This window comes from Lampris incognitus, chromosome 15, assembly GCF_029633865.1.
Source record: "Lampris incognitus isolate fLamInc1 chromosome 15, fLamInc1.hap2, whole genome shotgun sequence".
Taxonomy (NCBI): domain Eukaryota; kingdom Metazoa; phylum Chordata; class Actinopteri; order Lampriformes; family Lampridae; genus Lampris; species Lampris incognitus.
Window position 1 is genome coordinate 49,823,545 of NC_079225.1, and position 26,735 is coordinate 49,850,279.

Here is a 26,735-nt window from a genome sequence, read left to right on the forward strand (position 1 = left end):
CCGTTAGTAGGGGTGTATAGTTTGGATGCATAAATCAAAGAACTGCTTAGACGTACTCTGTAGAAAAAAGAGCAAAATTAAATAACGTTTTGTAGTTATAATAATTTTAAGATGGCTGTTAACTTTAATAATCTGTAAATTGTTTTCTTTTTTTATATAAACTTAAAGTACTCCCCCCGAATATTTGTTTTTGCCGCTACTGTACTTACGTCACGCGTATGCGCTGGAAAAAAAAGAAGAAGAAGAGCGGAAACAGATGCGGAAATCACAAATTACATTGGGGCATTTTTAAGTAAATTCTTAACTAGTGAATAGCGAAGTAGCTTCAGTTACAAACCTCAGCTATGGCCAAATGTGACCCTTTTGATTATATTTGATATTTCATCGTAAAATCTGCATTTAGAACAGAAAGAACATTTGCCATTGCGTCAAAAGCAGGGTTTAGGTTACAGTTGCAGCAGCCTGACCGCCCGTTTGTTCCCACAGGTAAGTTACCAAATCAAACATGAGAGGTTGCAGTTGACTGCCCAAGCCCGCTGCACAGTAGAACCAAATCAAATATGCAGCCAATACGCTTATCGGACCTCGGTTTGTGCTCATCAGTGAACATGTCCATACTGCTCGCATAATTGCGTAGGATTTTCTAATAAAAGTTACATTAAACGTGTTGTTTTGCGTTAACCGAAGTGTTATGTGCGATAACAGCATCTCCATGCCCACCTTCGATATAGAATCCGCACCATGGACACAGTGCCCATCAATTACAGGATTTCGTGTGTTAAACACTAGTGAAGGGTCAGCGTTACAGCTAAAACGCCAATATTGATCCACACATCTTTGTCTTTTACCATTTCTACCCGTCATCAACATGGCAAATTAATATCCAAGTTGCTTAATATCAAGTTGCCTCACGTTTCATATAACCATGTTGTGAAACAGGTGACCTCTAACCCCATCAACATGACATCGAGGGTGTGCAAGGCCTGCGGAAGCTCAGACATCGACTTGGACCAAGCAAGGGGCAATGCTGTGTGCACCAGCTGTGGTTCGGTTCTGGAGGACAATATCATCGTGTCTGAGGTCCAGTTCGTTGAAGGCAGTGGTGGAGTTTCTTCTGCGGTCGGCCAGTTTGTCTCCTCAGATGGTGAGATCCCCATGGTATACCTCTCATTCACATAGAAACCTCTGCTCATCAACCGTTGATTCGCGTTCTCTGGTCCATACCATCTTTCCAGGTCATTGTATTGAAGACAACCCTTTTTTAGCTGGCAAATACCAGCTCATTTTCCCTCAAAAATAAAACTAAGCAGTGTTTGAGAAAATCCTAAAGTGTAAGTCTTGTAGTTGACGCTTTACATTTTCTGCACCATTAAATTTAAGTTGGGTAGAAATATGCAGTGTGAGCAGTTATTAATGCACTGCTCCATTTGTTTTCAACCGAGTAAGGCAAGAGTAGCAGAAAAAAACTCAAATTTTCAAGAGATTTAGCAATTTATTTGAACAGTGTCTGACGGTTCTTGAGAATTATTCCATAGAGATCTACTTCCGTCAGCCATCACTGCCCCGTTTACCTGTTTAGAAAACAAATTTAAGTCATACTCCATTAGCAATGGTACAGAAAGCAACTTTTAAGATTTCATCATAGTTGTCATTACTTTGTCACATAAGGCTGTATTCCACAAAAGATCATTTCAATATGCATCTCTGTGGGAAATTGTCAGTACCTCTCAAAATGCCTTGATGAATGCTACCTCCCAGCACGAGGTGTGTGGTGCCACCTGACTTGGGGCAGTTGGCAAGTGTGTGGAAGATTGAATCTGGATGTGAAATCTCAGCATTAGTTTTGGTACCTTGGAACACACCGTTTGTTTCAATGGGAATCCTGTCCTCATCCAAATCTTGAGGTCTTCTCTGGTTGTAAACTGATGCGTAATTGGTTTCATCAGTGCCATTTGGGGTTTGTTGGTGAGGAGGTTTTCTCTGACCAGAAAACCTTTCTATGTGGCTAGTGGCTGGTTCTTTATTTTTCAGTGGGAATTCAAACAAATTAGCTGGTTGAGATGCATTTGGCCGAGGGACCTGAGAGGATGCTGGATTAACGTCACTGCTCAGCAGACCTCTGTACTGGTGAAAGAGATGTTTGGGGTCATTTGGAGAAGGTGCAGACTTGCCTGAGGCAGGTCCAGTTCTGACATTTACCGTCTCATTACCGTGCTGTGAAACTGGATTGATCAGAGAAACCTGTAGGCTTGGGCTCAGCTCAGCTGCTGGTGGCTGAGAGCCTTCATAGTGACTCTTCTCTTCAGACCAAGCCGAAAAACTGCTGTTAGGCTTAACCTTTTCTCCTTGGCCAGTCACCAACATGTTTGGCAGAGATGACACCCTGAGATTCACTTGGATCAGTTTCTGACTGTGTAACCCCTCACTCTTAATGTTTTCTTGTTCAGCTGTACCAAGAGATGGTACTTTACTATTTAAAGGATGACTGAAGACTTGTGACTTCTCATATCGACTGGTTACAGGATAGATGGTGACTTGCTGATGACTCTGCCGTTTGTGTGCTCTGGGATGAGGTTTGATTTTGATGTGAGAAGCTGCTGGTGTTTTCATGACAGTTGAAGAATCGGTCTCCTCTCCACTGTATCCTGACCACTGTCCCTCCAGCCTCCGAGACAGTTGGCTAAGGTTGCCGAGAGTGGGAGCTGGTGTAACTTTAACATTGCTGGGGGTTGCCTCTTGCTTTGGAACAAGTTGAGCTTGCTGTTGAAACAAAGTTTTTTGTTTTAGTGCATATCGTTTTGTGCTAGCAGCTTTTTGAGTAAAATCCTCATTCGATGTTCTTGAAGGATTAGTAGTAGGTTTGCTGCTAGTGGTTTGAGAGGATTGGTATGTTGGAGCCCCTTTGTTGCTGTCGTTCTGTAAACTTCCATATGGGTTAATAGCTTTCTGATTGAGAATTTCTGTAGGAAAAAGTTTGCTACGAGCTTCAACTCGAACACGTGGATCCCCAGTCTCATCAGGGTGAACTGGTTCAGCCTTGTCTTGCTTAGAGGGACCAACAAAGTTCCTGTGTTCAAGTGGATTAATCTGAATATTCATAGACTGAACAGAAATTTGAGGGTTCTTCTGAAAAGTATTGTCATCCTGTGGTGCAATATTACCGTTCATGGAAGTTACAGGTACAAACTTCCATTCTCTGCTTGGCACTAGTCCAGAGATGACACTTTTATACAGTTTACCAATGGCTTGGTATGGGCCATAGTCAAGTTGTGTTTGAGGCTCCAGGTCAACTTGAAAGGGGGCCATGTTTCCCATTTGAAAAGGATCAGAATTATACAAATCTGTAAGGTCAGAGTTCAGACTACCAGGGACCAGTTCCTCCCAGCTCCCCAAGTATCCAGATTGGCTCAAATTAGGCCTGTAGCCTTCAACTGTGACAGGATGTAGCCTGGGAGTCCCTCCCTGTACTGTGAAGCGGCTGGGTCCTGGCTTTGCATGAGGGCCGATGGGATAAAGGTGGATCTTAGTAGCAGCGATCTGTTCACCAAATGAAGTACCAATTGTGCCAGCAGACTGTTGGCGTGGACAGTGGTGGTGGGGTAATTTATTTGTGCCATCTGTAAAGAGAAGTTGGAATAATTCCTTTTTCAAAAAATAAGTTGCATATAGACTATAGCCAACTAAGTATTTACCTTCAGTGTTCTGGAGGACTTTAATTGAACCAAAGCCTGGTGCCCCTGGACCAAAGATTCTGTCCACATACAGATTCTTAACTGCATTTAGTGGATAGAAACACCTCACTGTCAACCTGTTTTACAAACAAATTTCAACAAGGTTTCCTTCATGTTTCAGCTATTCTAATCAAATTTTGATGTATAAATTTTACAAACACTTTTTTCAAGCAGGCTACATTCATATTTGTAGTGATTTAGACTGAACTGACAAATGAAGGCAATTTTCCTTACTTGAATTTTGAATCCCGGGAGATGAGTGCTGTTTTGTCAGCTAGAAATTGTCTGTCATAGAGAATCTCATTTTCATAAACCACATAGGACTCACCAGTCTGTAAACATACATCACTTCAGTTTCATAACACGTACACACAAACTTACATATTTAGATACATATACATATACACATTTATCTCATCATCAGCTGCTTCTCCAGGGTCAGGTCACGGTGGCAGCAAGCTAAGTAAGGCACTCCAGACATCCCTCTCTCTAGCAATGCCCTCCAGCTCCTCCTGGGGGATCCCAAGGTGTTCCCAGGCCAGATTGGACATGTAGTCCCTCCAGCAAGTTCTGGGTCTACCCCGAGGTCTCCTCCCAGTTGGACGTGCCCAGAAAACATCCAGAGGAAGGCGCCCAGGACTCATCTTAATCAGATGCCCGAACCACCTCAACTGGCTCCTTTCGACATGAAGGAGCAGCGGCTCTACTCCAAGCTCCCTCTGGATGTACGAGCTCCCTCACCCTAAGGCTGAGCCCAGACACCCTACGGAGGAAACTCATTTCAGCTGCTTGTATCCGCAATCTCACCCTTTCGGTCACTACCCATAGCTCATGACCATAAGCTGAGGATTGGAATGAAGATTGACTGGTAAATTGAGAGCTTTGCCTTTGGCTCAGCTCCCTCTTCACCACAACAGTCCGGTACAATGGCTACAATACTGCTGCTGAACCAATCCGCCTGTCAATCTCCTGCTCCAGCCTACCTTCACTCGCGAACAAGACCCCGAGATACTTGAACTCCTTCACTTGAGGCAACAATTTACACACACACACACACACACACACACCCCTACTTCCTAGATACAGCCTGAACACATACCTTAGGCTTTCATAGCTACACAGCATTTCCTCAGGCACTTCCTCATGACCAAATGGTGACATAAATTTGCAGTTTCTGCTGTTTAGTCTTAGTCATTCCTTACCCTGTAGTGTGTTAAATCAAAATTTATGAGATAACTGTTCTATTGGACTTGTACATTAAACCTGTTCAACAATTCTAACGTGAAAGTGATTGAAAATGCCCCATCGTCAGCATTTTCCCTGCCCAAATTTGCAGAGTAGGAGTTGTCATCCTTGCGATATCCTACCATCACCCTGGTCCCGCATGAGTCCAGACTGAACTCAAACAGAGCTCTGGACTGGTCCGTTTGTTTGGGTCCACACATTCTGTCCAGAAGAGTTGTTCTATGGGGCTGCACAGTTGGCCAAGTCATAGTGGGAGTTGTCACTACAGTCATGGTTCCATCAGACGAACAGACTAAAAATGGAACCAGTTGTCACATTCAGCTGTCACAAAGTCTCATTATGTATGATCAATTTTAAACTTTATGCCATTGCTTGCCTGATTATTATGGTTGGCCATATTCTAATGTTTAGAAAAAAAAGAAACCTGTACTGTATTCCATAACATCAAGTGTTTTATTGGCATCTCACTTTTTTAAGCTAAGATTGTTGGATAAAATGGCAGGTTTAGTTTGTGGTAGTTTTTGAATGTAGAACTTGCCATGGAAAGAAGTAGGCAGTGCTCTGCACAGCCACCAAACAACTAATTAGGACACTGACCAAGTATAGATTTTTCTGTGCTTCAGAATAAGTTCAAGGAAATCTCAAATAACTATTGATCAACTATAATTGTAAAACATTACCTATAAGCTCCTCTGTCTTGAAGAGACAGCGCTTTGAGGTTGATGTCTGAACCTCAAGAGTCTTGGAATCTCTTAGGAGCAGTTTGAATGTTCCATAGAAGTCATGCAGATTGATGTTCTGGAGAGAGATGAACATTAACACATTTCTGTTCTTCTGGGAGAAATCCAAACTACTGAAGGCCACGTATATTGATAAACTCCTACTTCATAGGCGTAGCCAATAGAGAACATAGGTACTTCTAAGGTGATGCTATGGCTATCATTTTGCAGACGATAACCCCTCTCGGTGGCTAGCTCTGTTGTCAGAGGTTCCTGGTCAATGCCAACTTCCCACAGGCTGTCCATTCTCTTCTGTTTTATCATCCTGAAGACGATTCCTTGTTCTCTGCACTGAGCCTGGATCTCTGGAGGGTCTTCAGTTTAGGAGAATATAAAAGCCACCATTTTAGGACGGATCTTTAAAAGGCAGAATTTTCCTAAAAATCACTGCATAGACTCATACAAAAATAATCCCTTTCAATCATCACTTATAATCCACTAAATGTGTATTGCGGTGTCTATCTGCAGAGACTCCGTCCTCTATTTTCTTATTTTGCCGTGTACGGGACGTTTCTGGGCTTTAACCTTTGGGCAGCGGGACTCTAAAAATGTAGCACCCGGGTACCAGATCGAGATCGTAAGCACGCATCCAAGAGGAAGCTACAACAATGGTGGACACAGCGCAGAAAAGAAATCTAGTGAGACAAAATGCCAAGCTCGTTCCAAAACGAGAGTGAATCTGGGTTGGGTTTCATCCACTGGTGAGCACTGAAGGAGAGGACAGGATGAAGAGTGATGTGGAGTTGGCCTGTACACTGGGCCGTGTCCTGGCAACTGCGGTCAGGGGGTGTGCGTTTCTGGTGTCATTGAGCCGGGAAGGAGGGGCCAACTTTTAATGTTTACAAACTGCAACCAACAAATCCTACTCGTTCTACCTTTAACCCAGAACAAGGTGCCAAGTTTTCACATCACATGTAAAAAAAAAAAAAAAAAAAAAAGTATGTTACATGTCAAACCAGTGAGCAGAGAATTTTACTCACATGTATTGTGAAGTTGTGCCACTACAAATGTGTGGTGGTTGTAGTGCTCCCTCTGGGGCATGATTGTTAGCGTATAATTTAGATCAAGGGAATACTCCACTAAGCCTTCACCTAGATACTGTTGAAGAAATCGTTTTGTTGTTAGTTCAGAGCAGTCATGTATGCCACCAGGGATGGTTATTTAATCAGTCAAGTTGGGCTTACATTTTCAAACAAAACAGGATTTACTCACCATCCTGTGCACAACCCTGCTGTCGAAGGGAACCCCGAGTGTGTAAGCCTGGCTACCATTGGTGTGAAGAGTCTTACTGATGCTGTAGCCAAATTCAGCTGCCTCCATCACCGATACCAGCTTCCCATTTATCTTCACTCCTTCTAAAGTCACATCAGAGGGAATGTTTCCCAGGTACATGGTAAACATGTACTCATCACTTTTGGTCTCTAAATACAAAGAGATCTTCTTTTACCACTTTGGAATTCAAGTTTAGCTCTTAATCAACATTTCTTTCACTGCAGATGGAATGCACCATCCTTGTTAAAAACATACGGTCAATTGTGTAGGGCTGTTGGCATCGCATAGGTGTATCCACCACCCTTAGTAACCTGTGTCTGGTCTCAACACTGGTGCCATCTTCGTGTAGCAGGGAGAAGACATGTTCATAGAAGAGGAAAATGACATACATCTCCCTGTAGACATTGTTTACCACCGAACTCTGAGGGGGTGGAAAAAGGTTGGAATAACAAGTTGGAGTAACAGACCAGGCATTGTGTATGGCAGTGATATTCAACCATGTGCCATGTAGAGCTACATGTAAACAGGTTCTGACCAAACATGACACCAGCAGATTTCACCGATTAGTCCTCCCCCTTCTGGTTAGTGGTGTGCTTACTACTGACATCTGCTGATACAGTTTGAGGTTGGAAATTAAGTCTGCATAGACACGGCTCTCCATGGCACATGGTTGAATACCATGAGTCTGCGGTATGAAGTAAAGGCATCTTTTAACCTATGGGGAAGTTAACTTTTACCAGCTGTAAGTGATATTGTGCCTTGCAGGAACAGATGTACTAATAAAGCCAGGAGGGGACCTGAAGACCACAATTCACACTAAATTTGTCATCAGCCCAGGACTCAGATCATAATTACCCTGCTGTAGCCACCTTCTGCTCCAAAAGGAACCCCAATCTGGACCAGGGCACCATGGTGGGATACAGTAAAACCCCTGGCTATAGTAGAGTGTGGATCCAGAAGCTGGCCCTCCACTCCAACATTGATGCTCTTGCTCTGAAATCTGGCTCCACTCCAGACCAGTGGGGAAATGACTTTAGGAATGTCCCAGAGCAGCCTTGCCCCATCAAAGGAACCCGAATCTGAGGGCGATTAAAGTCTTAGGCAGCCAAGGAAGAGGTTTGTACATATAAGAATTTGTCTTGGTTTGGAAAGTAAACAATGAATCAAGGATTTAACATTTTAAAGCAGAGTAACTATGTATTCAAAACCATCTCTGCGAAAGAAATCACCTTCAGTGTCACTGCTGAGACCCATCAGGCATTTCACAGAAGCCTTCAATCGATTGTATATTCTGCACTCCCGTTTTTCTTCCAAATTTGGCACATCAATTTTCTGTTTTGCTAAGGTCCCACGATTGCGTGACTCCTACAGCAGTTAAGGAGGGCATAGACACATGATACATGTGGAGTTGCCAACCACTCCTTTTCAGCTGCAGGTTTCTCCGTGGGTAAAAATGCAAGTGGAGGCTTGAACTATTTCATGAGATTTACCTGCAGTTACACAGGCATCCCACCAGCTGTAGGTGTCACAAATTTAAGTGGCAGGACACTTCACCCCTTACCGGCTCCACACTCAGAAGAAATGCCAACTGTGACGAATGTGAGCCAGCCAAACTGAAGGCAAACTCTGAACCTCAAGAGTTGATATGCAAGGCTTTTATTCTGCTGCACTACCCAATGCAAGGTTTTTGTAGAGAACCTACTGACTGTGCAGGCCATTGAAACATCCATCATGATCACCACCAGCTTCTGCCTGTAGAACAACGACCCCTGGATGACCTCAACTGGCACGCCATCCACCTGATAAGAAACAGTCAAGTTGAGACAACAGTTTTGAATTTTCTGTTGGTTTAAAAAAAAACAAAACAAAAAAAAACTTCCAACTCCAGAAATATAGGCAATGATCTACAATGTATATCCAGTCTATGCATCCTCAGATTGATTTGCTTTGAGGCCCAAGATTAGAACATGCAACTTTTTTCCCCACTCAGTTGAATAGTTGCCAGTGAAATAAAAGCCTTACAATCTAACAAAAATGCAAAAATTTACCTTTGTCTGAGGACAGCTTTAATTTAATGCTTAGGAGCATATTTTTATTGGTTTGTTGTATTTGAGTCCATCTACCAGTTTAACACATCCATATTTTGGAATTTTCCTTTTAATTTTAAGACTTTTAGACACCTTTCCTCTTCAGGTCAGTCGGACTATAAAGGTTCTGGCTTTATGCGCGCTTCCTCCTGCAGCCATCCAGCATAAAAGCCTAGCCTGATTTGGGGGATGGGTTATATGTTCTCCTTGATCACCATCTTAAGATAATTCAGTTGAAAGTACAAGGAGATTTTTAATTTATTCTGCTCTGCTTATCTGAACCTCTCAGCCGTTAAGATCTGGGACATTGCATTTTAGCTCCTGTGACTTACTCTAAGGAAACTCAAGAACACATTCAAACTTCTACAGAGCAACAATGGAGAGCATTCTGACTAACAATACCACAGTCTGGCATGACAGCTATACAGTGAGGGCTTACAAGGCCCTGCAGCAGGTGATAAAAACCTCCCAGAATATGATTTGTTCTGCGGTACCAGACTAACAGCATTGGACACAGGAGAATTCTGAAGATGGCCCAGGGGATTTTAAAAGACCACGCATCCCGACCAAGGACTTTTTTGCCTTTCCACCATCTGGCAAATGCTTCAGGAGCATTAATTGCCACACCACCAGACTGGCTAACAGCCCCCCACCCCCAGTACTTTTAACCTTGTACATTTTATGTTTGCCCTTTCTTACGTACGTGTGATTTAGCGCTTGAGGGCCTACTTCTTAATTTCACTATGCAATCTTGTATGACACTAAAGTAGAGCTCAAGGGGGAAAGTTTTCATGGTTTTGCTCTTAGGCTTGTTCAATCTACCAGCCATCAGAAAAAAATTGCTTGGTTATTCAGAGAGCCAAGAATAAAAATGTCTAGCTAAAGAAAGTTTAATTTGATGTTTTCATCCATGTGACATGTTGATGAATTTCATCTTCGTTGCAGGTATGTGTGATGTATACCCACCAGCACTGTCTGGGCCTGAGGCTGGTTGTATGGAGAGCGAAAGACAACCCGTTTTAAGGCCTGGCTCAAGCTGTAGCCAAGTCTGTATGCATTGTTGACTGAAATGATAGTCATCTCCTCGTCATCCTGTATAAAGACCAACTTCCAGGCTGATGTAGCCATCCTCTGAGCCTGTAACCCAAAACCACAGAGAATGAATACAGCTGCGGATATGTATTTATATACAGGGACAGTCAATCAGTTTAGTCAGCCTTAGTCCCTATATTAACAAATCTGAAGCCACAGTTAGAGCATAGTCAAGTCCTATGACTGAGAATGTCACAAGATATTGAGCCAGAGGTTATCCTGATGCTTTTACCAGAGAATAGGCAGCTTGCCATGCCTGGCTAGAACTACTCTGGTGTCCCTCACAGGAGATGTCTCTACTTATAATGACCTGAGAGACAGACAGACAACACACAGAGGGTATAGAAATCAGTATGCTGGAGATAGTATTCCATTCGACATGTGGATTAGCATTAAGTTAAATGAGGTTGTTGAACAGAAGTTACCTCCATGTAGTCTTCCTCACAGATGACCTCTCGCTGGGACCAGGGCAGGAGTGGGGAGCAGGTTTTAGTCAGTGGATGACTGGACAACTGGCCCCTAGCGTTGCTTACAATAATGTTTAAATTGAAGGTGAACGACTCATCATTCTGTGGGGAAAGGTCCAGCCTGTAATTCGTTTATGTAGTTCGAATTCACTGCTGTCTTACAGCTGTTTAGGACTGCTTGCCAATTGAGGTTTTTAGTGTGGTCCATTGACTTTGACTGTTTCTCCACGCACAATTTTCACTTTACACTAAATTTTCATTTAGAAAAGCAATGGCATGCGTTTGCTTGAAAATATACTGTTTCATTTTTTAATTCATTCTTCTTGACACAAACAATTCAGCTGACACTGCTTGTAAGTTTTGGGCTTGCACTGCGTCTGCCAGGGATGTTTTGGGCTTCAGCTCATCAACAGTTCAGTGGTCATGATGGAAACTAAGCAAACCTGGTTAGCCGTGTAGCAGGAGTAGTAGGAGGCTCTGAAGGTAGTGTAGCCATCCATCTTAAAGGTACTAATGGTATAACCACATTGGGACGCATGCTGTCCATCTATGGAGTGAACACCCGTTTCATCTGGATCAGAGCAGGTTAGAATTCCACTTTCAGTTCACAGACAAGGACAAAAGTGTGCGACTCATGCATTCACTGCTGTCACTATTCATTTCAATACTTCGAGAACCCCTCACTGTTCTACTAGTGTTCATTAGGTTACCCATTTATCGCTCCATGTTCTACAAGTTTTATGGGATTTTTCCTCGATTTACACAGACTTGGAACATTGGAGCTGATCCGGATAAATTTACAAACCGAGTTTGCCCCCCCCCCATTGTGTCTGAACAAAGGTTATCAAAAATAATCAGTTTCCTCATTTTCACAAGTCTAAGGTGCTCGTGTGGACTGTTCTTTCGCAAGGTAGGAAATTGAATCACCTACCTATGGCCTCAAACTGTGGTTGAGCCCCTGCTGAAGCAACATGGAGCCAGAGGTAGCGATCCCGACACTCTGTCTGAATTTTCACCTCTGGGAAGCCCAACAAAACAGAATTAGGAAGTTTACACAGCAGTTGTTAATTTGCTTTGGGGAACTTTCTGTTGTCCGGCATTTCGGAGTGAAACTGGGTTTTTACAGCAATGGGAACTTAAAGTATGTGACCTCGTGGATTATCCTAAATAGTGTTTCCTCGTCATAGTGTGTCTGTTAACCATCTCCTTGGTCAAACAGTGACTGTCACAAGCTTCTCTCACCTGCTATTTGGCCGTCAGCCATCACTCTCCCACCAAACTCCAGAGGCAGCAGTGGCAGCAGCAGCACACTACAAACAGTGGTACATTAGCACCTGGTCTGAGTCAATTCATTTTGGAGAAAATGCAACATTGAGTAAACTCACCCAGCACAAATGCCCAATATTGAAACCATAACCAGGCTATGTAAGAATCACTGGCTTTGCTGACAACCTAGTTAGCAAACCTAGTCTAACATTTAGATTGGACAACACTAGCTAGCTTAGCAAGTAGTACTGTCTGCCTAGCCTAACGGTGACAATGTGAACAGAGGAATGGGGTGAAAAGACAGAAGCCCTCCAGTCTCTAGTGTCCTGGTAGATCGTTGTCCACCCAGGTGTCCAAATCAACCGCTGAGCAGGAAGACTGGACCAAGGTGTGACTGCTTGGCTTTGATTGCAGCTGAAGGTTCTACCTGAACTTTGCTGAATTGCTCATATAACGGGTATCCCAGTTATGATCTAAATGTAACCTAAAGCAAATATTGTTATTCCACAGTGTATTTGAGTACATCATTGTTTAATTTTACTCTGAACAATATATTACTCTAAAGTTATAGTTAGTACTCTAAAGTAATAATTGTTGTTGCTACATTCACCTGATGGCAGTACAGCTGAAGAGAGCCTAAACGTTCATGTTTTGTTAGTAACCGATGGGCACCTCCACGTTGACCAAACTAGACTTCCTGTCTGCTTCTTCTTCTGAACCGAGCTTATATGCTGTTCAGAAACAAGATGCCTTTATTTGAAATAAACAATCATGCATGTTTAATTCGTTCTGGTTTGCTTGCTGACATCATTTTATACATTTCAATGACATAATGGAGGGGTGCTTCATGTGAGTATAAGTCGATCTGCAGTCTGTCATAACACTCATGTTGATCAGATAAAACTGCTATACTGTGAGGAAACTTGTTTATGCCTGTGTATATGTGTGTGTCTGTGTCTCCATTCATAGGACCAATAAAGGCTCCACTCCTTGGCACTGGTTTCCACACCAGTATAGGGAAGGAGTCAAGAGCCCAGACACTGCAGAATGGTGAGATGTTTGCCCTGACCTTTTAATATAATTTCAGTGCTCTACCATTTTCTATACGAAAAGGAAAATACTCATATCACAGAAAGGTGAATCGGTTCATCTGGACACATTTATTGAGAGAAACGTTTCGTCACTCATCTAATGCCCCTTTTCCACTGCATGGTACCGGCTCGACTCAACTCGACTCGTAAAGTGTCGTTTTCCATTACCATAACAGTACTCCTCAGTGTAGCTGGTCTGCGTTGATTTTGGTACCCGCTCCAGTTTTTTTTGGAACCTCGGCAAAGGTGGTACCAGAAAAGTGATAAGTTACCAAAATGCTGGTACTTTCCAGTAATGAAAAATGGAAAAGTCGAGTGGAGTTGAGCCGGTACCATGTAGCGGAAAATGGGCATTAGATGAGTGATGAAATGTATCTGTCAATAAACGTTGTGACCAGATGAACTGATTCAACTTTCTGTGATTTCCTTACCTGGATTATTGAGCATGCATAAAGAGAAAACTTATAAAGCAAGAATACAGCAGCCTTACAATAGAGAATGGTTTTAATGTTAATGTTACCAATGCATTCAGTGAATATTTCTCCTGCCAAGGTCTCATCCAAGTCAAACAAGAACACTGATGATGAGGTCTCATACAAGTCACATGAGAACACTGATGACGAGGTCTCATACAAGTCACATGAGAACACTGATGACGAGGTCTCATACAAGTCACATGAGAACACTGATGACGAGGTCTCATACAAGTCACATGAGAACACTGATGACGAGGTCTCATACAAGTCACATGAGAACACTGATGACGAGGTCTCATACAAGTCACATGAGAACACTGATGATGAGGTCTCATACAAGTCACATGAGAACACTGATGATGAGGTCTCATACAAGTCACATGAGAACACTGATGATGAGGTCTCATACAAGTCACATGAGAACACTGATGATGAGGTCTCATACAAGTGGCATAAGAACACTGATGATGAGTTTAGTGAAATCTGAATGAGTGAATGAATACATTTTAAACATTTACATATTAATTTGGCTTCACTCCCCATAACTCCAGGCCATAGTCTTGTCCTACAACCTTGGATGCCTCACACACGCATGCACGCACGCACGCACGCACACACACACACACAGAGACACACACACACACACACACACACACACACACACACACACACACACACACACAGTATCCCAAATGCAACAATACACTGTAATAATGTGAATGGTTAATGTGATTCATAGATGGCATATGTGTGTGTGTTTCAGGGAAGCGTCTGATCCAGCAGCTAGGCAGTCAGCTGCAAATGAACCAGCACTGTTTGGACACGGCTTTCAACTTCTTCAAGATGGTGGTGAGCAAACATCTGACCCGTGGCCGGAAGATGGCACACGTCATAGCAGCATGTCTCTATATGGTCTGCCGCACGGAGGGCACGCCACGTATCCTCACCCTTGACCTCTGACTGGACTGGCTGTCTACTACCTAGCTGGTAGCTTTAGAAAGTCTGTTCATGCTAAATAACTAGCTTGTAGCAAGGAAGCAGAGTAAGAGAAGCAGAACAGAGAAGCTGTCACTCACAGTCTGATGGAACCAGTGTAACAGACTTTAATGTAAGGCTCACCTTTACTATGATAGTTGAAAATCTGTTACAAGGGTTTTGGTTGTGATTAGTTTATTTGCTCAGATTAATTTTCCGTCTACAAATAGCCTCACAGCCTGTAATCCTGTACCAGCAGCTTTAATGAGGAGCTTGTTGACTTTTCTTTATACCCAAACTACTACTACTACTACTTTTGGCTGCTCCCATTAGGGGTAGCCACAGCGGATCATCCGTTTCCATCTCTTCCTGTCCTCTGCATCTTCCTCTGTCACACCAGCCACCTGCATGTCCTTTCTCACCACATCCATTTTTTCCCCTCCCCAATTGTACCCTTCCAATTACCCCACTCTTCCGAGCCGCCCCGGTCGCTGCTCCACCCCCTCTGCTGATCCGGGGAGGGCTGCAGACTACCACATGCCTCCTCCGATACATGTGGAGTCACCAGCCGCTTCTTTTCACCTGACAGTGAGGAGTTTCACCAGGGGGATGTAGCGTGTAGGAGGATCACACTATTCCCCCCAGTTCCCCCTCCCCCCTGAACAGGCGCTCTGACCAACCAGAAGAGGTGCTAGTGCAGTGACCAGGACACATACCCACATCCAGTTTCCCACCCATAGACACGGCCAGTTGTGTCTGTAGGGACGCCCGACAAAGCCGGAGGTAACCCAGGGATTCGAACTGGCGATCCCTGTGTTGGTAGACAATGGGATAGACCGCTACACTACCTGGATGCCCACACCACATCCATAAACCTCCTCTTTGGTCTTTCTCTTTTCCTCTTCCCTGGCACCTCCATGTTCAGCATCCTTCTCCCAATATACCCAGCATCTCTCCTCCACACATGTCCAAACCATCTCAATCTTGCCTCTCTTGCTTTGTCTCCAAACCGCCCAACCTGAGCTGTCCCTCTAATATACTCGTTCCTAATCCTTTGCTGAATCTTTTTGCTAGAGTTCAACACAGTCTAATGGTACAGTCATTAGGCCTTTAGAAACCATGATGTATCTCTTTTTCAAGAACACGAAGCTTACAGTACAGTCAGGCATGTCTTTATATATGCCACTAAACAGCTGCAAATTGTGCTTTGTTGAAATCCCTTTATTTTCACTTCTGCAAATATGTTTTCTTTGCTTTTAAGTTTAGTTTTTACACGAGACCATAATACAGAAAAGTAGGAATTCATTGACCTCAACTGCTACCAGACATGCTGTTGGACTTGAGTGACCTCCTACAGGTAGGTCTGCTCTCTCTATCATCGCTAGTCTGTCTCTACCAGGTGTCAGTCAGGCACATTCCACGTCTCAATAGCACAATAACACGTCTTTATGCATGCTCAATAATCCAGGTCAGAAAACCTGCCTGACTGCAGGTAGGGTGGGGATACCTGCAGTCAGTTGGGACTCAAGAAGTTACTTAGAAGAGTGATGAAACGTGTCTGTCAGTAAACGTTGTGTCCAGACGAACTGATTCAACCGTCTTTGATTAACGTGTCTGGTTTTATGTAGAACTATTGATAAATTCATCTTGGCTATCTTGAATAAACTGTTGTGTGTAATGATTCTATCTTTCCCGGTCAATAAAAATTTTACTCATTAGTAAACACAGCAATAAGGACAGGGCAGCCCCAGCATCCTGCCATGCAGTCACCCAGGCCAGTGGCAGCTCAGAGACTATTCCAGACCAGTTATTTTTTCAGAAGAGGGGGATTACTCTCCATAGTGTCTTTTTAGACTCATTACATGCCGACAGAAACGGTAGCTTTGATTCTGTGAAAATGTTGTTCATTATTATTCCTTGTTTCCTCCTTCTCAGGTTAATGTCTACATCCTGGGAAAGACTTTCCTCCTGCTTGCCCGAGAGCTCTGCATCAACGCCCCAGCTATCGGTAACATGGAAATACATTTAGCTACTATTTTAAATTAACCGGTAGGGGTCACTTTGATAAAAGAAGGTACTTTAGCAGTTTAAGACGTTTTAACATTTTTACGTGGATTTTAGCAGTTTAAAGTGGACTTCTGTGGGCAGTTGGAGGGAAGATAGAGAACTTGTTGTCATCTAAATGAGCTCTATTCCCAACAGCCAATTGAATGAAAGACTGTAGTCCACAGCAGGGGTCCCCAACCTTTTTTTGCACCGCGGACCGCTTTAATATTGACAATATTCTGGTGGGCCGGGGGAGGGGTGGGAGTGGGTTAATAATGACTGGAATATAGGTTAGGCTTATACAAACCCCAATTCCAATGAAGTTGGGACATTGTGTAAAAACAGAATACAATGATTTGCAAATCCTTTTCGACCTATATTCAATTGAATACACTACAAAGACAAGATATTTAATGTTCAAACTGATAAACTTTATTGTTTTTTGCAAATATGTACTGATTTTGAATTTGATGCCTGCAACACGTTCCAAAGAAGCTGGGACAAGGGCAACAAAAGACTGGGAAAGTTGAGTAATGCTCAAAAAACACCTGTGTGGAACATTCCACAGGTGAACAGGTTAATTGGAAACAGGTGAGGGTCATGATTGGGTATAAAAGGAGCATCCCGAAAGGCTCAGTCGTTCACAAGCAAGGATGGGCCAGGTTCACCACTTTGTGAACAACTGCGTGAGCAAATAGTCCAACAGTTTAAGAACGTTTCTCAACGTACAATTGGAAGGAATTTAGGGATTTCATCATTTACGGTCCATAATATCATCAAAAGATTCAGAGAATCCGGAGAAATCTCTGCACGTAAGCGGCAAGGCCGAAAACCAACACTGAATGCCCGTGACCTTCGACCCCTCAGGCGGCACTGCATTAAAAACCCACATCATTGTGTAAAGGATATTACCACGTGGGCTCAGAAGCACTTGGGAAAACCATCGTCAGTTAACACAGTTGGTCGCTACATCTACAAGTGCAAGTTAAAACTCTACCATGCAAAGCCAAAGCCAGATATCAACACCACCCAGAAACACCACCGGCTTCTCTGGGCCGAGCTCATCTGAGATGGACTGATGCAAAGTGGACAAGTGTGCTGTGGTCTGACGAGTCCACATTTCACATTGTTTTTGGAAATCATGGACGTCGTGTCCTCCGGGCTGAAGAGGAAAAGGATCATCCAGATTGTTATCAGCGCGAAGTCCAAAAGCCAGCATCTGTGATGGTATGGGGGGGGGGGTGTTAGTGCCCCATGGCATCATGGGTAACTTGCACATCTGTGAAGGCACCATTAATGCTGAAAGGTACATACAGGTTTTGGAGCAACATGTGCTGCCATCCAAGCGACGTCTTTTTCAGAGACGTCCCTGCTTATTTCAGCAAGACAATGCCAAGCCACATTCTGCACGTGTTCCACCAGCAGGGCTTCGTAATAAAAGAGTGCGGGTACTGGACTGGCCTGCCTGCAGTCCAGACCTGTCTCCCATTGAAAATGTGTGGTGCGTTATGAAGCGCACAATACGACAACGGAGACCCCGGACTGTTGAGCAACTGAAGTCGTACATCAAGCAAGAATGGGAAAGAATTCCACCTACAAAGCTTTAACAAGTAGTGTCCTCAGTTCCCAAACGCTTATTGAGTGTTGTTAAAAGGAAAGATGGTGTAACACAGTGGTGAACAAGCCCCTGTCCCAGCTTCTTTGGCACGTGTTGCAGGCATCAAATTCAAAATGAATGAATATTTGCCAAAAAACAAAGTTTATCAGTTTGAACATTAAATATCTTGTCTTTGTAGTGTATTCAACTGAATATAGGTGGAAAAGGGTTTGTAAATCATTGTATTCTGTTTTTATTTACGTTTTACTCAACGTCCCAACTTCATTGGAATTGAAGTTTGTAAGTCAATAGTATCATAACATTTAAAGTAAGGTGCTGAAGCAGTTTTGAGGCTTCATTGCCTCATTAGACTGCTTGTCTCCACATATCACACACAGGGCTCGAACCATGCAAGTCACCGGTTGCAATAAAGCTGTATTTTAGGTACGACTCGTCGTATTTCCTATTGAAGGAAGCTTCTTTTTTTTTTTTTGCTGTCTCGGCCTCTGCTGTCTCTGCATTATCATCATCATTAGACCGTTTATCTCCCCCACCTCTTCCGAAGAAACTCTCAAGCGACGTTTGTTTTTTACCGGTACTGATGGTAGCTAGCGAGCTAGCTAGTGAGATGTAGCGAGTTGACTGAGTGTGTCTCTGAGTTATGAAGTTAGCTACCATTGGTCTGCTGAATGCCACATGAATGAGTGATAAAATTACATCATTGTACACACTTCAAGTATCCAAGTATCCATTTCAAATTAAAAGCCCTCTAGCATTACACGATCCCGGGCTTTTATTTGAATAGTGTATAACATATTGTTACCTTGCGGCCCGGTAGCAAATGCTTTGCAGCCCGATGCTGGTCCGTGGCCCGGTGGTTGGGGACCCCTGGTCTATAGGGATTCTGTTGGACTTGGCAGACTGTGGTTAGCATTTAGCTAACCCAGGTGGCCTGGGTTTCTGTGTAGAACTGACTGTAGCATGGAGGGGGGAACAGCAGGCTGTTCTGTCAGCACAGTGAGGTTGATGTCAATCACTGGTACCTCTGAGAACTTCCATCAGCAGAACTCAGAACAGAGACAGTTTGAGAAACTTTTACTTTTTGACACATTTTTATTCATAATAAGCTGATTTGTAGTAGGACACTCTGAGGCACATGCGTTCTGAAATATTTGCGGTCTTGTACACCCCACTTCCACTTGGTATTATCATGTCATCTGTGTCTGGACATGCTACCTAAATAATGAACAGTATGTCGTGAAGGAACCTTATTTTAGCTTGTACTGTGCAAAGAAAACAAGTGGATGGGAAAATGGAAAGTCTTTTTGACAACTCAGCAAGCTGTTTCAGCACAGTTGTATTTATAACTACTGCATGTAAGTACAGCAAATGGTTTACCATGGTGGGAGTGGTTGATGTCAGAGTTAAGTCTGAGTGAATGATGCCCTCCAGAAGGAGCACCAGTATGTTAAACTACTATCTTCAGAGATGTTTCTACATTCTGGGTGGTACTTGTCATCAATGTGAACAGGCTGTTCAGACTGTATTTACACTTGGATGGCTCTGGCTGATTTATAATCACAGTGTGAGCCAGACTACCTCTAGAGGGGGTCTGACAGATGGAGTCACATTCTGATCAAAATGCATGCTGCCTACATTTACAGTTTAAAGTCATATAAACTTTACCTTATCCAGGTAACACATACAGATACAGACTGCATAATAATAGCAGGTGTAAATAGGTTCATACAAGGAGGTACAATTAAACATAATTGATTTTTTTCTGCTAGTTCAGTAAATTGGTTTGGTGTAAGAACATTGTCCTGGCCAAAGTGATTTAGTTCTGAGTTCAACAGCCTTGTGGTTCTGGTGGCTCTCCTGGCCAGGAATCTGATTGGATTTAACTCTCCCCGATATATCAGTTATTCTTAATGAAAACAGGCTTGGACTTAATTCTTCAAAGGTGCTATGTGTAATTCTACTTGAATCCTGACCTCTATCATTCAGCAATATGGATAACAACAAAAAAGAAAAATGAACACCATGAACAAGAGTTTAAATACTTGGGGTCAACTGTCCAAAGTAATCGGGAGTGCAGAAGGGAGGTGAAGAAGAAAGTACAGGCAGGGTGGAGTTGGTGGAAAAGAGTGTCAGGAGTGATTTGTGACAGTAGGGTATCAGCAAGAGTTAAAGGGAAGGTTTACAAGATGGTAGTGAGACCAGCTATGTTATATGGTCTGGAGACAGTGGCACTGATGAAAAGACAGGAGGTGGAGTTGGAGGTGGCAGAGTCGAAGATGATAAGATTTTCACTGGGAGTGACGAAGAAGGACAGGATTAGGAATGATTATATTAGAGGGACCGCTCAGGTTGGACGGTTTGGAGACAAAGCAAGAGAGACAAGATTGAGATGGTTTGGACATGTGTGGAAGAGAGATGCTGGGTATATTGGGGGAAGGATGCTGAATATGGAGCTGCCAGGGAAGAGGAGAAGAGGAAGGCCAAAGAGCAGGTGTATGGATGTGGTGACTGGTGTGACAGAGGAAGATGCAGAGGACAGGAAGAGATGGAAACGGATGATACGCTGTGGTGACACCTAGCGGGGGCAGCCAACAGTAGTAGTAGTAGTAGTAGAACACAATAAGCAAATTTAAATAGAAAGCTAGTGGAGACACAACATGTTTAACATCTGCCATTTTCAAACAACCACAGTAGATAAATTTGCTGTGATGGCAGTATAGTTGACTTTGAACTGTGAGGGAGAGCCAAGTCTTTCAGGGGGGACGTCGAACAACAACAAAACCACTCTTAAAGTTAAGCTGAGTGGTTTTGCCCCTCCACTCTCCAGGTTTGGGTAGTGGGGGGGGGGCATTTTACTTTGTTTCATTCAGTAGCACTGAGTAACCACTGATGATATTTACTAGACATATTGTTCTTCAGGAAAGCAGAAATATTAAAGATAGCACCTTTACAAGAAGAAGCCATGTTGAGCTATAGAGACATAACACTGACACCTCAACAGCTATATTATCTATTCCCCCGTAAGTCAAAAGTGGCATCATCAATGATTTCCATTCCAGCCCATTGACCATAAATCACACCAATGGAAAATTTATTTTACAATTAGCTGGCTCTACTATTCTTTGCCTGATAAAGGCCACACTGCTACCTTGAAACAAAATGGAAGAATGAGTGGCAATGCTTTGAGTTTTAGTCACTAGACTTCGGCTCCATCCCAGCCAATAAAAGACAAGTTTTGTCTTATTTACACAATAGAATGCATTATATCTCAAATCTTAATAAATTAATCTGCAGAGCATTCCTTCATTCAGGTACTGTAAAGGCCACAGTTCTTTCACTCAGCCATAGAAAACCAGTTCAGGAATTTGACCCCCCTGTACACCAGTCCCATTAGTACTGTCTGAGGAACACTGGAACTGAAAAGTGACTTTCCCACATTGCACCTCAGTCATCCCCTCCTGACCAAAGTAGCTCAACTCATTTCCATCCAAAACAGCGCTGACTGTATAGAAAGCATCCTGCTCCACTTGGACCGGGTGCTCAAACCACACCAAGAAGGTACTGCTGGACCCATCAGACAGGAACTTGGTAAGGTTCTGGGCTAACGTTGTTCCCTGCCTCTTTAGTTCAATCTTAACACTGTACTCAGCCTTACCGCTACTGGACCCATACAGACCCAGTCCGGCCATGAAGATCCGCTTATCCACTGCAAATTGGATGCTGTCACAACGCCCCCTATAGCGCCACTGGTTGCTACGGTAGGCTGAGGACTGAAAGCGATGGCATCTCTGTGGGGTCAGACCAGCTCGCTGGACCAGAGGGAACTCTAGTCTGGGTTTGTTGGCAGCTGTATACCATAGGAAGATGTCATGAGTCTCCTCCAGGGTCAAAATGTCTGACTGCGCCGCTCCATCTGCAAATTCCTCCAGTGTCATGGTGGGAATACGGACCAGGTACAAAGCCTTGCCCAGGACCGCACGTTGATTCTGGGCTGTGATCCCAAGACCCTGCCTGCGGCACTCAGCAGCGGCCCAGTCCAGCACTGCCTGGAAGACCACCACCTCGCGGGTGTTGAGGGTTTCTCTGAGAAGGATGATTTCCAAGGTTGGCAGGTCAATCTCACAGAAGCCCTCGGAGCGCAGGGCCAGCTCAGCCTGGGCATCAATCACCTCCCAGCAGCGCTGCGTTAGCTCGGGCTCCTCGAATAACCGACTCTGGGAGAGCAGGACACAGGCGTTCTTGGCCTCCAGGCTGGTCTCCAGGAAGCTGACGCAGGCTTTTGCCAACGCAGGGACAATGTACTTCTTAGCAGCATAGAGGGTAGCCAGCACAGTGTCTGCCTCCAAGTCTATCTCATCACTGTACATGTACCTGGAAACAGTAAAAATATGTTGTAATATGACAAATTACAGCCTGGCTGTACTTCCAATGAGCGTAAATAACGTGTAAGCCTAAGTTATGTTAACATAGAAACTAATAATACAGTTATGAACTGATAAAGGCATTACTCAGACTTAAGAAACAGACAAGTAAATGCCTTTCTCTGATTTTCGATAACAGTGTTAGGTAAAAACAAGATGAGCATAAAACGAAGACACCAAGATTTTTACTTAACCTTTCAATTTAATGGTGCATGTACATATATGCTTTAGTTGGGTTTCTTTTGGCATTTTGAAACTGCACATGTGAAAGATTATCAGACACAACAAACCAGAGGTTTTAACAATACAAACAGGAAACATCTTTTAGTTAGTAGGCTGGTTAACATAAAACTGTGACAGAATGGCAAATAGAAATGCTCATGTTATGGTGTTCTGCAATTACACTTAATGAACAAAGCAGCCATGTATACACAGATATTCAAGAAATCACTGTTTTAACCACCAAAATATTTCCAGAACAATATTGTCTTTAACTGATTACTTCCAGTAACCACGGTGAACATACAAACCCCAATTCCAATGAAGTTGGGACGTTGTGTAAAATGTAAATAAAAACAGAATACAAAGATTTGCAAATCCTTTTCGACCTATATTCAATTGAATACACTACAAAGACAAGATATTTAATATTCAAACTGATAAACTTTGTTTTTTTTTTGTTGTTTTTTTGTTGTTGCAAATATTCACTCATCTTGAGTTTGATGCCTGCAACACGTCCCAAAGAAGCTGGGACAGGGGCATGTTCACCACTGTGTTACACCACCTTTCCTTTTAACAACCCTCAATAAGCGTTTGGGAACTGAGGACACTGCTTGTTGAAGCTTTGTAGGTGGAATTCTTTCCCATTCTTGCTTGATGTACGACTTCAGTTGCTCAGCAGTCCGGGGTCTCCGTTGTCGTATTTTGCGCTTCATAATGTGCCACACATGTTCAATGGGAGACAGGTCTGGACTGCAGGCAGGCCAGTCCAGTACCCGCACTCTTTTACTACGAAGCCCCGCTGGTGTAACACGTGCAGAATGTGGCTTGGCATTGTCTTGCTGAAATAAGCAGGGACGTCCCTGAAAAAGACGTCGCTTGGATGGCAGCACATGTTGCTCCAAAACCTGTATGGACCTTTCAGCATTAATGGTGCCTTCACAGATGTGCAAGTTACCCATGATGCCATGGGCACTAACACCCCCCCCTGTACCATCACAGATGCTGGCTTTTGGACTTTGTGCTGATAACAATCTGGATGGTCCTTTTCCTCTTTAGCCCGGAGGACACCACGTCCACGATTTCCAAAAACAATGTGAAATGTGGACTCGTCAGACCACAGCACACTTGTCCACTTTGCATCAGTCCATCTCAGATGAGCTCGGGCCAGAGAAGCCAGCGGTGTTTCTGGGTGGTGTTGATATCTGGCTTTGGCTTTGCATGGTAGAGTTTTAACTTGCACTTGTAGATGTAGCGACCAACTGTGTTAACTGACGATGGTTTTCCCAAGTGCTTCTGAGCCCACGTGGTAATATCCTTTACACAATGATGTGGGTTTTTAATGCAGTGCCGCCTGAGGGGTCGAAGGTCACGGGCATTCAATGTTGGTTTTCGGCCTTGCCGCTTACGTGCAGAGATTTCTCGGGATTCTCTGAATCTTGTGATGATATTATGGACTGGAGATGAGGAAATCCCTAAATTCCTTGCAGTTGTACGTTGAGAAACGTTGTTCTTAAAATGCTGGACTATTTGCTCACGCAGTTGTTCACAAAGTGGTGAACCTCGCCCCATCCTTGCTTGTGAACGACTGAGCCTTTCTTTGGGGAGGCTCCTTTTATATCCAATCATGACCCTCACCTGTTTCCAGTTAACCTGTTCACCTGTGGAATGTTCCACACAGGTGTTTTTTGAGCATTCCTCAACTTTTCCAGTCTTTTGTTGCCCCTGTCCCAGCTTCTTTGGAATGTGTTGCAGGCATCAAATTCAAAATGAGTGAATATTTGAAAAAAACAAAAACGTTTATCAGTTTGAACATTAAATATCTTGTCTTTGTAGTGTATTCAATTGAATATAGGTGGAAAAGGATTTGCAAATCATTGTATTCTGTTTTTATTCACGTTTTACACAACGTCCCAACTTCACTGGAATTGGGGTTTGTACTTATTGCTGGAGTCACAAGCCAGGCTCCCGAAAAATTCTTACTTTAACAGAATGAGGAAGGCTGCAGGCTCCACGTCTGGGATGTGTATCTCCGACTGTCCTTCTGCAAGATCTCCATAGAACATGGCACCAAACACAGAGCTGCCCACTGCCAATACGTACTGAAACCAACCAATCACAAACATTATCTATAATACTTTCATCAGGAATAAGGAATCATAGGAAAGTTGATGCAGGTCGGACATGTTCGAACATGGCAAATTGCTCTTTCTTGGTAAACACCTATAGGTGTGTATGTGTCTGTGTGTGGTCTCACCTTATGTGCTGGAACTTTCTGGGATTCTCCTGGAGGACCCACGATGAAATGAACATCGGCCATATGCTCGTTGTTGAACATCAAAGCATTTCTACCACAGAACAAGGCAAGAAAATATTACGTTCAAATGTTTTATTTCCTACTATGTTTAACATCCACATGTTTGTGCCAGGGTTAAAATCCTCTGAGCTGTAGATAGATGGCAAATATAATCCCAATTTTTCTTGAGAAACACTAGGTAGAAGTCTACCTTTCCCTTAGTGTGGGATGGGTTGACTGCCAGCTGATAGTCTCTGTGTTATTGTTATTGAGGTTCTGCTGGCTGGTATTGGTTGTTGGTACCGTCACTGGTTCAGGGACTGGGAGGATTTTCTTCTTGTTCGTTGCGGTGCTGGGCACCGCTGTCTCGTTGCTGTTGGGAATACTGGTGTTCAGGCTGGTAGGGAACAGTTCTGCTGCCATCTTCTTTAAACACCACTTCACAGTCTCATAGCTTCCACTCACCTTCAGCCCATTTCAGGGTCTCTGAAGGGAAAATGAAAAATATTAGAATGTCAGATAGCATCAGTGAAGAATCCACTAGTCGTTAGTGTTTCAGTCTTCTTCTCATTGTATATCTAAGGAACCCATTTAAAATGATAAACTCCATAGAGTTAAAATCTGATATAGTTCACTCACAAGTAGTAATGACGATAATAATAATAATAACGATAAATAATAGTTTCCGGTGATACGCTGCTGCTTTCGACTGGAGGCCCGACATGACCAATCAGATTGGCTACATTTCAGATTGGCAGACGCGAGTTCCCGCCCACAGCAGGTCTGTCCTGCAGGGCAGAGCCATAACGTGGAAACTTAGTGCCCTTCAGCAGAAGATTAGTGATCTCTCTACGAATTATTGTATAACGCCACGTTTTCACCGTGACGCGGGTAGACCATATGAGTGGAGCTCAGAAAAGATCCGCACCTTAACTTACGTCAAATCAAAGACGTTTTTCCATAAAATACAACGAGTAGAGGCGACTGTGTAACGTGCAGGATTTAATGAGCGCGCGCGCCCGCACGGCACACGTCGACGTTTGTGCCGCTCGGAGCCCGTTTGACCACGCGGATGACAGTCGTGACTTAATGTATGGAGATTACTTCTCGATGTCGATCGCTGCGTTTAGTGAGAAAACATAACAGCGTTGACTTCTAATAAGGTACAAACTCTTTATTCGGAGTCAGCTCGGTTCTGTCGCTTCTATCGACGTGTCATCAGTCTGGATGCATAAGTGCAGTATCATTCGTCCAGTGTTTATGTTGATCTGTTTTGACCCTTACTTGCGGCGGAGTGCTGGGTTCGGCGGAGGAAAACATTCAGCTTCGTTCGCTGGGAGCCATGTTAGATCCACAGCGGGAGGAAGAGGGAGGGGCGGGGCTTCATGCCCACCGTAGTGTTGCTTCTCCGACAGGGGGCACTGTTTCACACTTCCGTTTAAATCCACAAGAACAAACCCTTCTACTTTCGGCTGCTCCTGTTAGGGGTCTCCAGAGTGTAGCCTCCGTTTCCGTCTCCTCTGTCACGCCAACCACCTGCATGTCCTCCCTCACCACCTCCACACTCCTACCCTTCCTCCTCCCCCGCTGACCCTCCCCCCGGCCCTCCTTTACCCAACAGTAGCATCGTTCCCACCGACACCCTGCTGCTGGT

The 26,735-nt window shown here is 43.7% G+C and overlaps 2 protein-coding genes across 2 annotated transcripts in view; one reads left to right on the forward strand and one right to left on the reverse strand.

Annotated features, from left to right (window-relative positions):
- The first annotated feature begins 253 nt into the window (after positions 1–253).
- Positions 254–26,735, forward strand: part of brf1b (BRF1 RNA polymerase III transcription initiation factor subunit b) — a 134,623-nt gene continuing 108,141 nt past the window's right edge. Inside the window, exons 1-6 of the mRNA XM_056294464.1 lie at positions 254–486; positions 940–1,144; positions 12,909–12,989; positions 14,270–14,443; positions 15,807–15,838; positions 16,417–16,489. Of these exons, the coding sequence (XP_056150439.1) occupies positions 961–1,144; positions 12,909–12,989; positions 14,270–14,443; positions 15,807–15,838; positions 16,417–16,489 (544 nt within the window). The 5' untranslated portion in view covers positions 254–486; positions 940–960. The remainder of the gene's footprint in view (positions 487–939; positions 1,145–12,908; positions 12,990–14,269; positions 14,444–15,806; positions 15,839–16,416; positions 16,490–26,735) is intronic.
- Positions 21,236–26,450, reverse strand: btbd6b (BTB (POZ) domain containing 6b). Its single transcript, XM_056294465.1, has 5 exons — positions 26,366–26,450; positions 25,293–25,567; positions 25,043–25,133; positions 24,769–24,887; positions 21,236–22,516 (listed from the first exon to the last, which is right to left on the reverse strand). The coding sequence occupies exons 2-5, from the start codon at positions 25,502–25,504 to the stop codon at positions 21,484–21,486; spliced, it is 1,455 nt and encodes a 484-aa protein (XP_056150440.1). The 5' UTR covers positions 25,505–25,567; positions 26,366–26,450; the 3' UTR covers positions 21,236–21,483.

Coding starts and splice junctions, on each gene's coding strand:
- btbd6b (XM_056294465.1), bottom strand. CDS start 25,504: ATGGCAGCAGAACTGTTCCCTACCAGCCTGAACACCAGTATTCCCAAC. Junction 25,134..25,292: donor CATCCCACACTAAGGGAAAG/GTAGACTTCTAC, acceptor GTTCTGTGGTAG/AAATGCTTTGATGTTCAACA. Junction 24,888..25,042: donor AGAAAGTTCCAGCACATAAG/GTGAGACCACAC, acceptor GGTTGGTTTCAG/TACGTATTGGCAGTGGGCAG.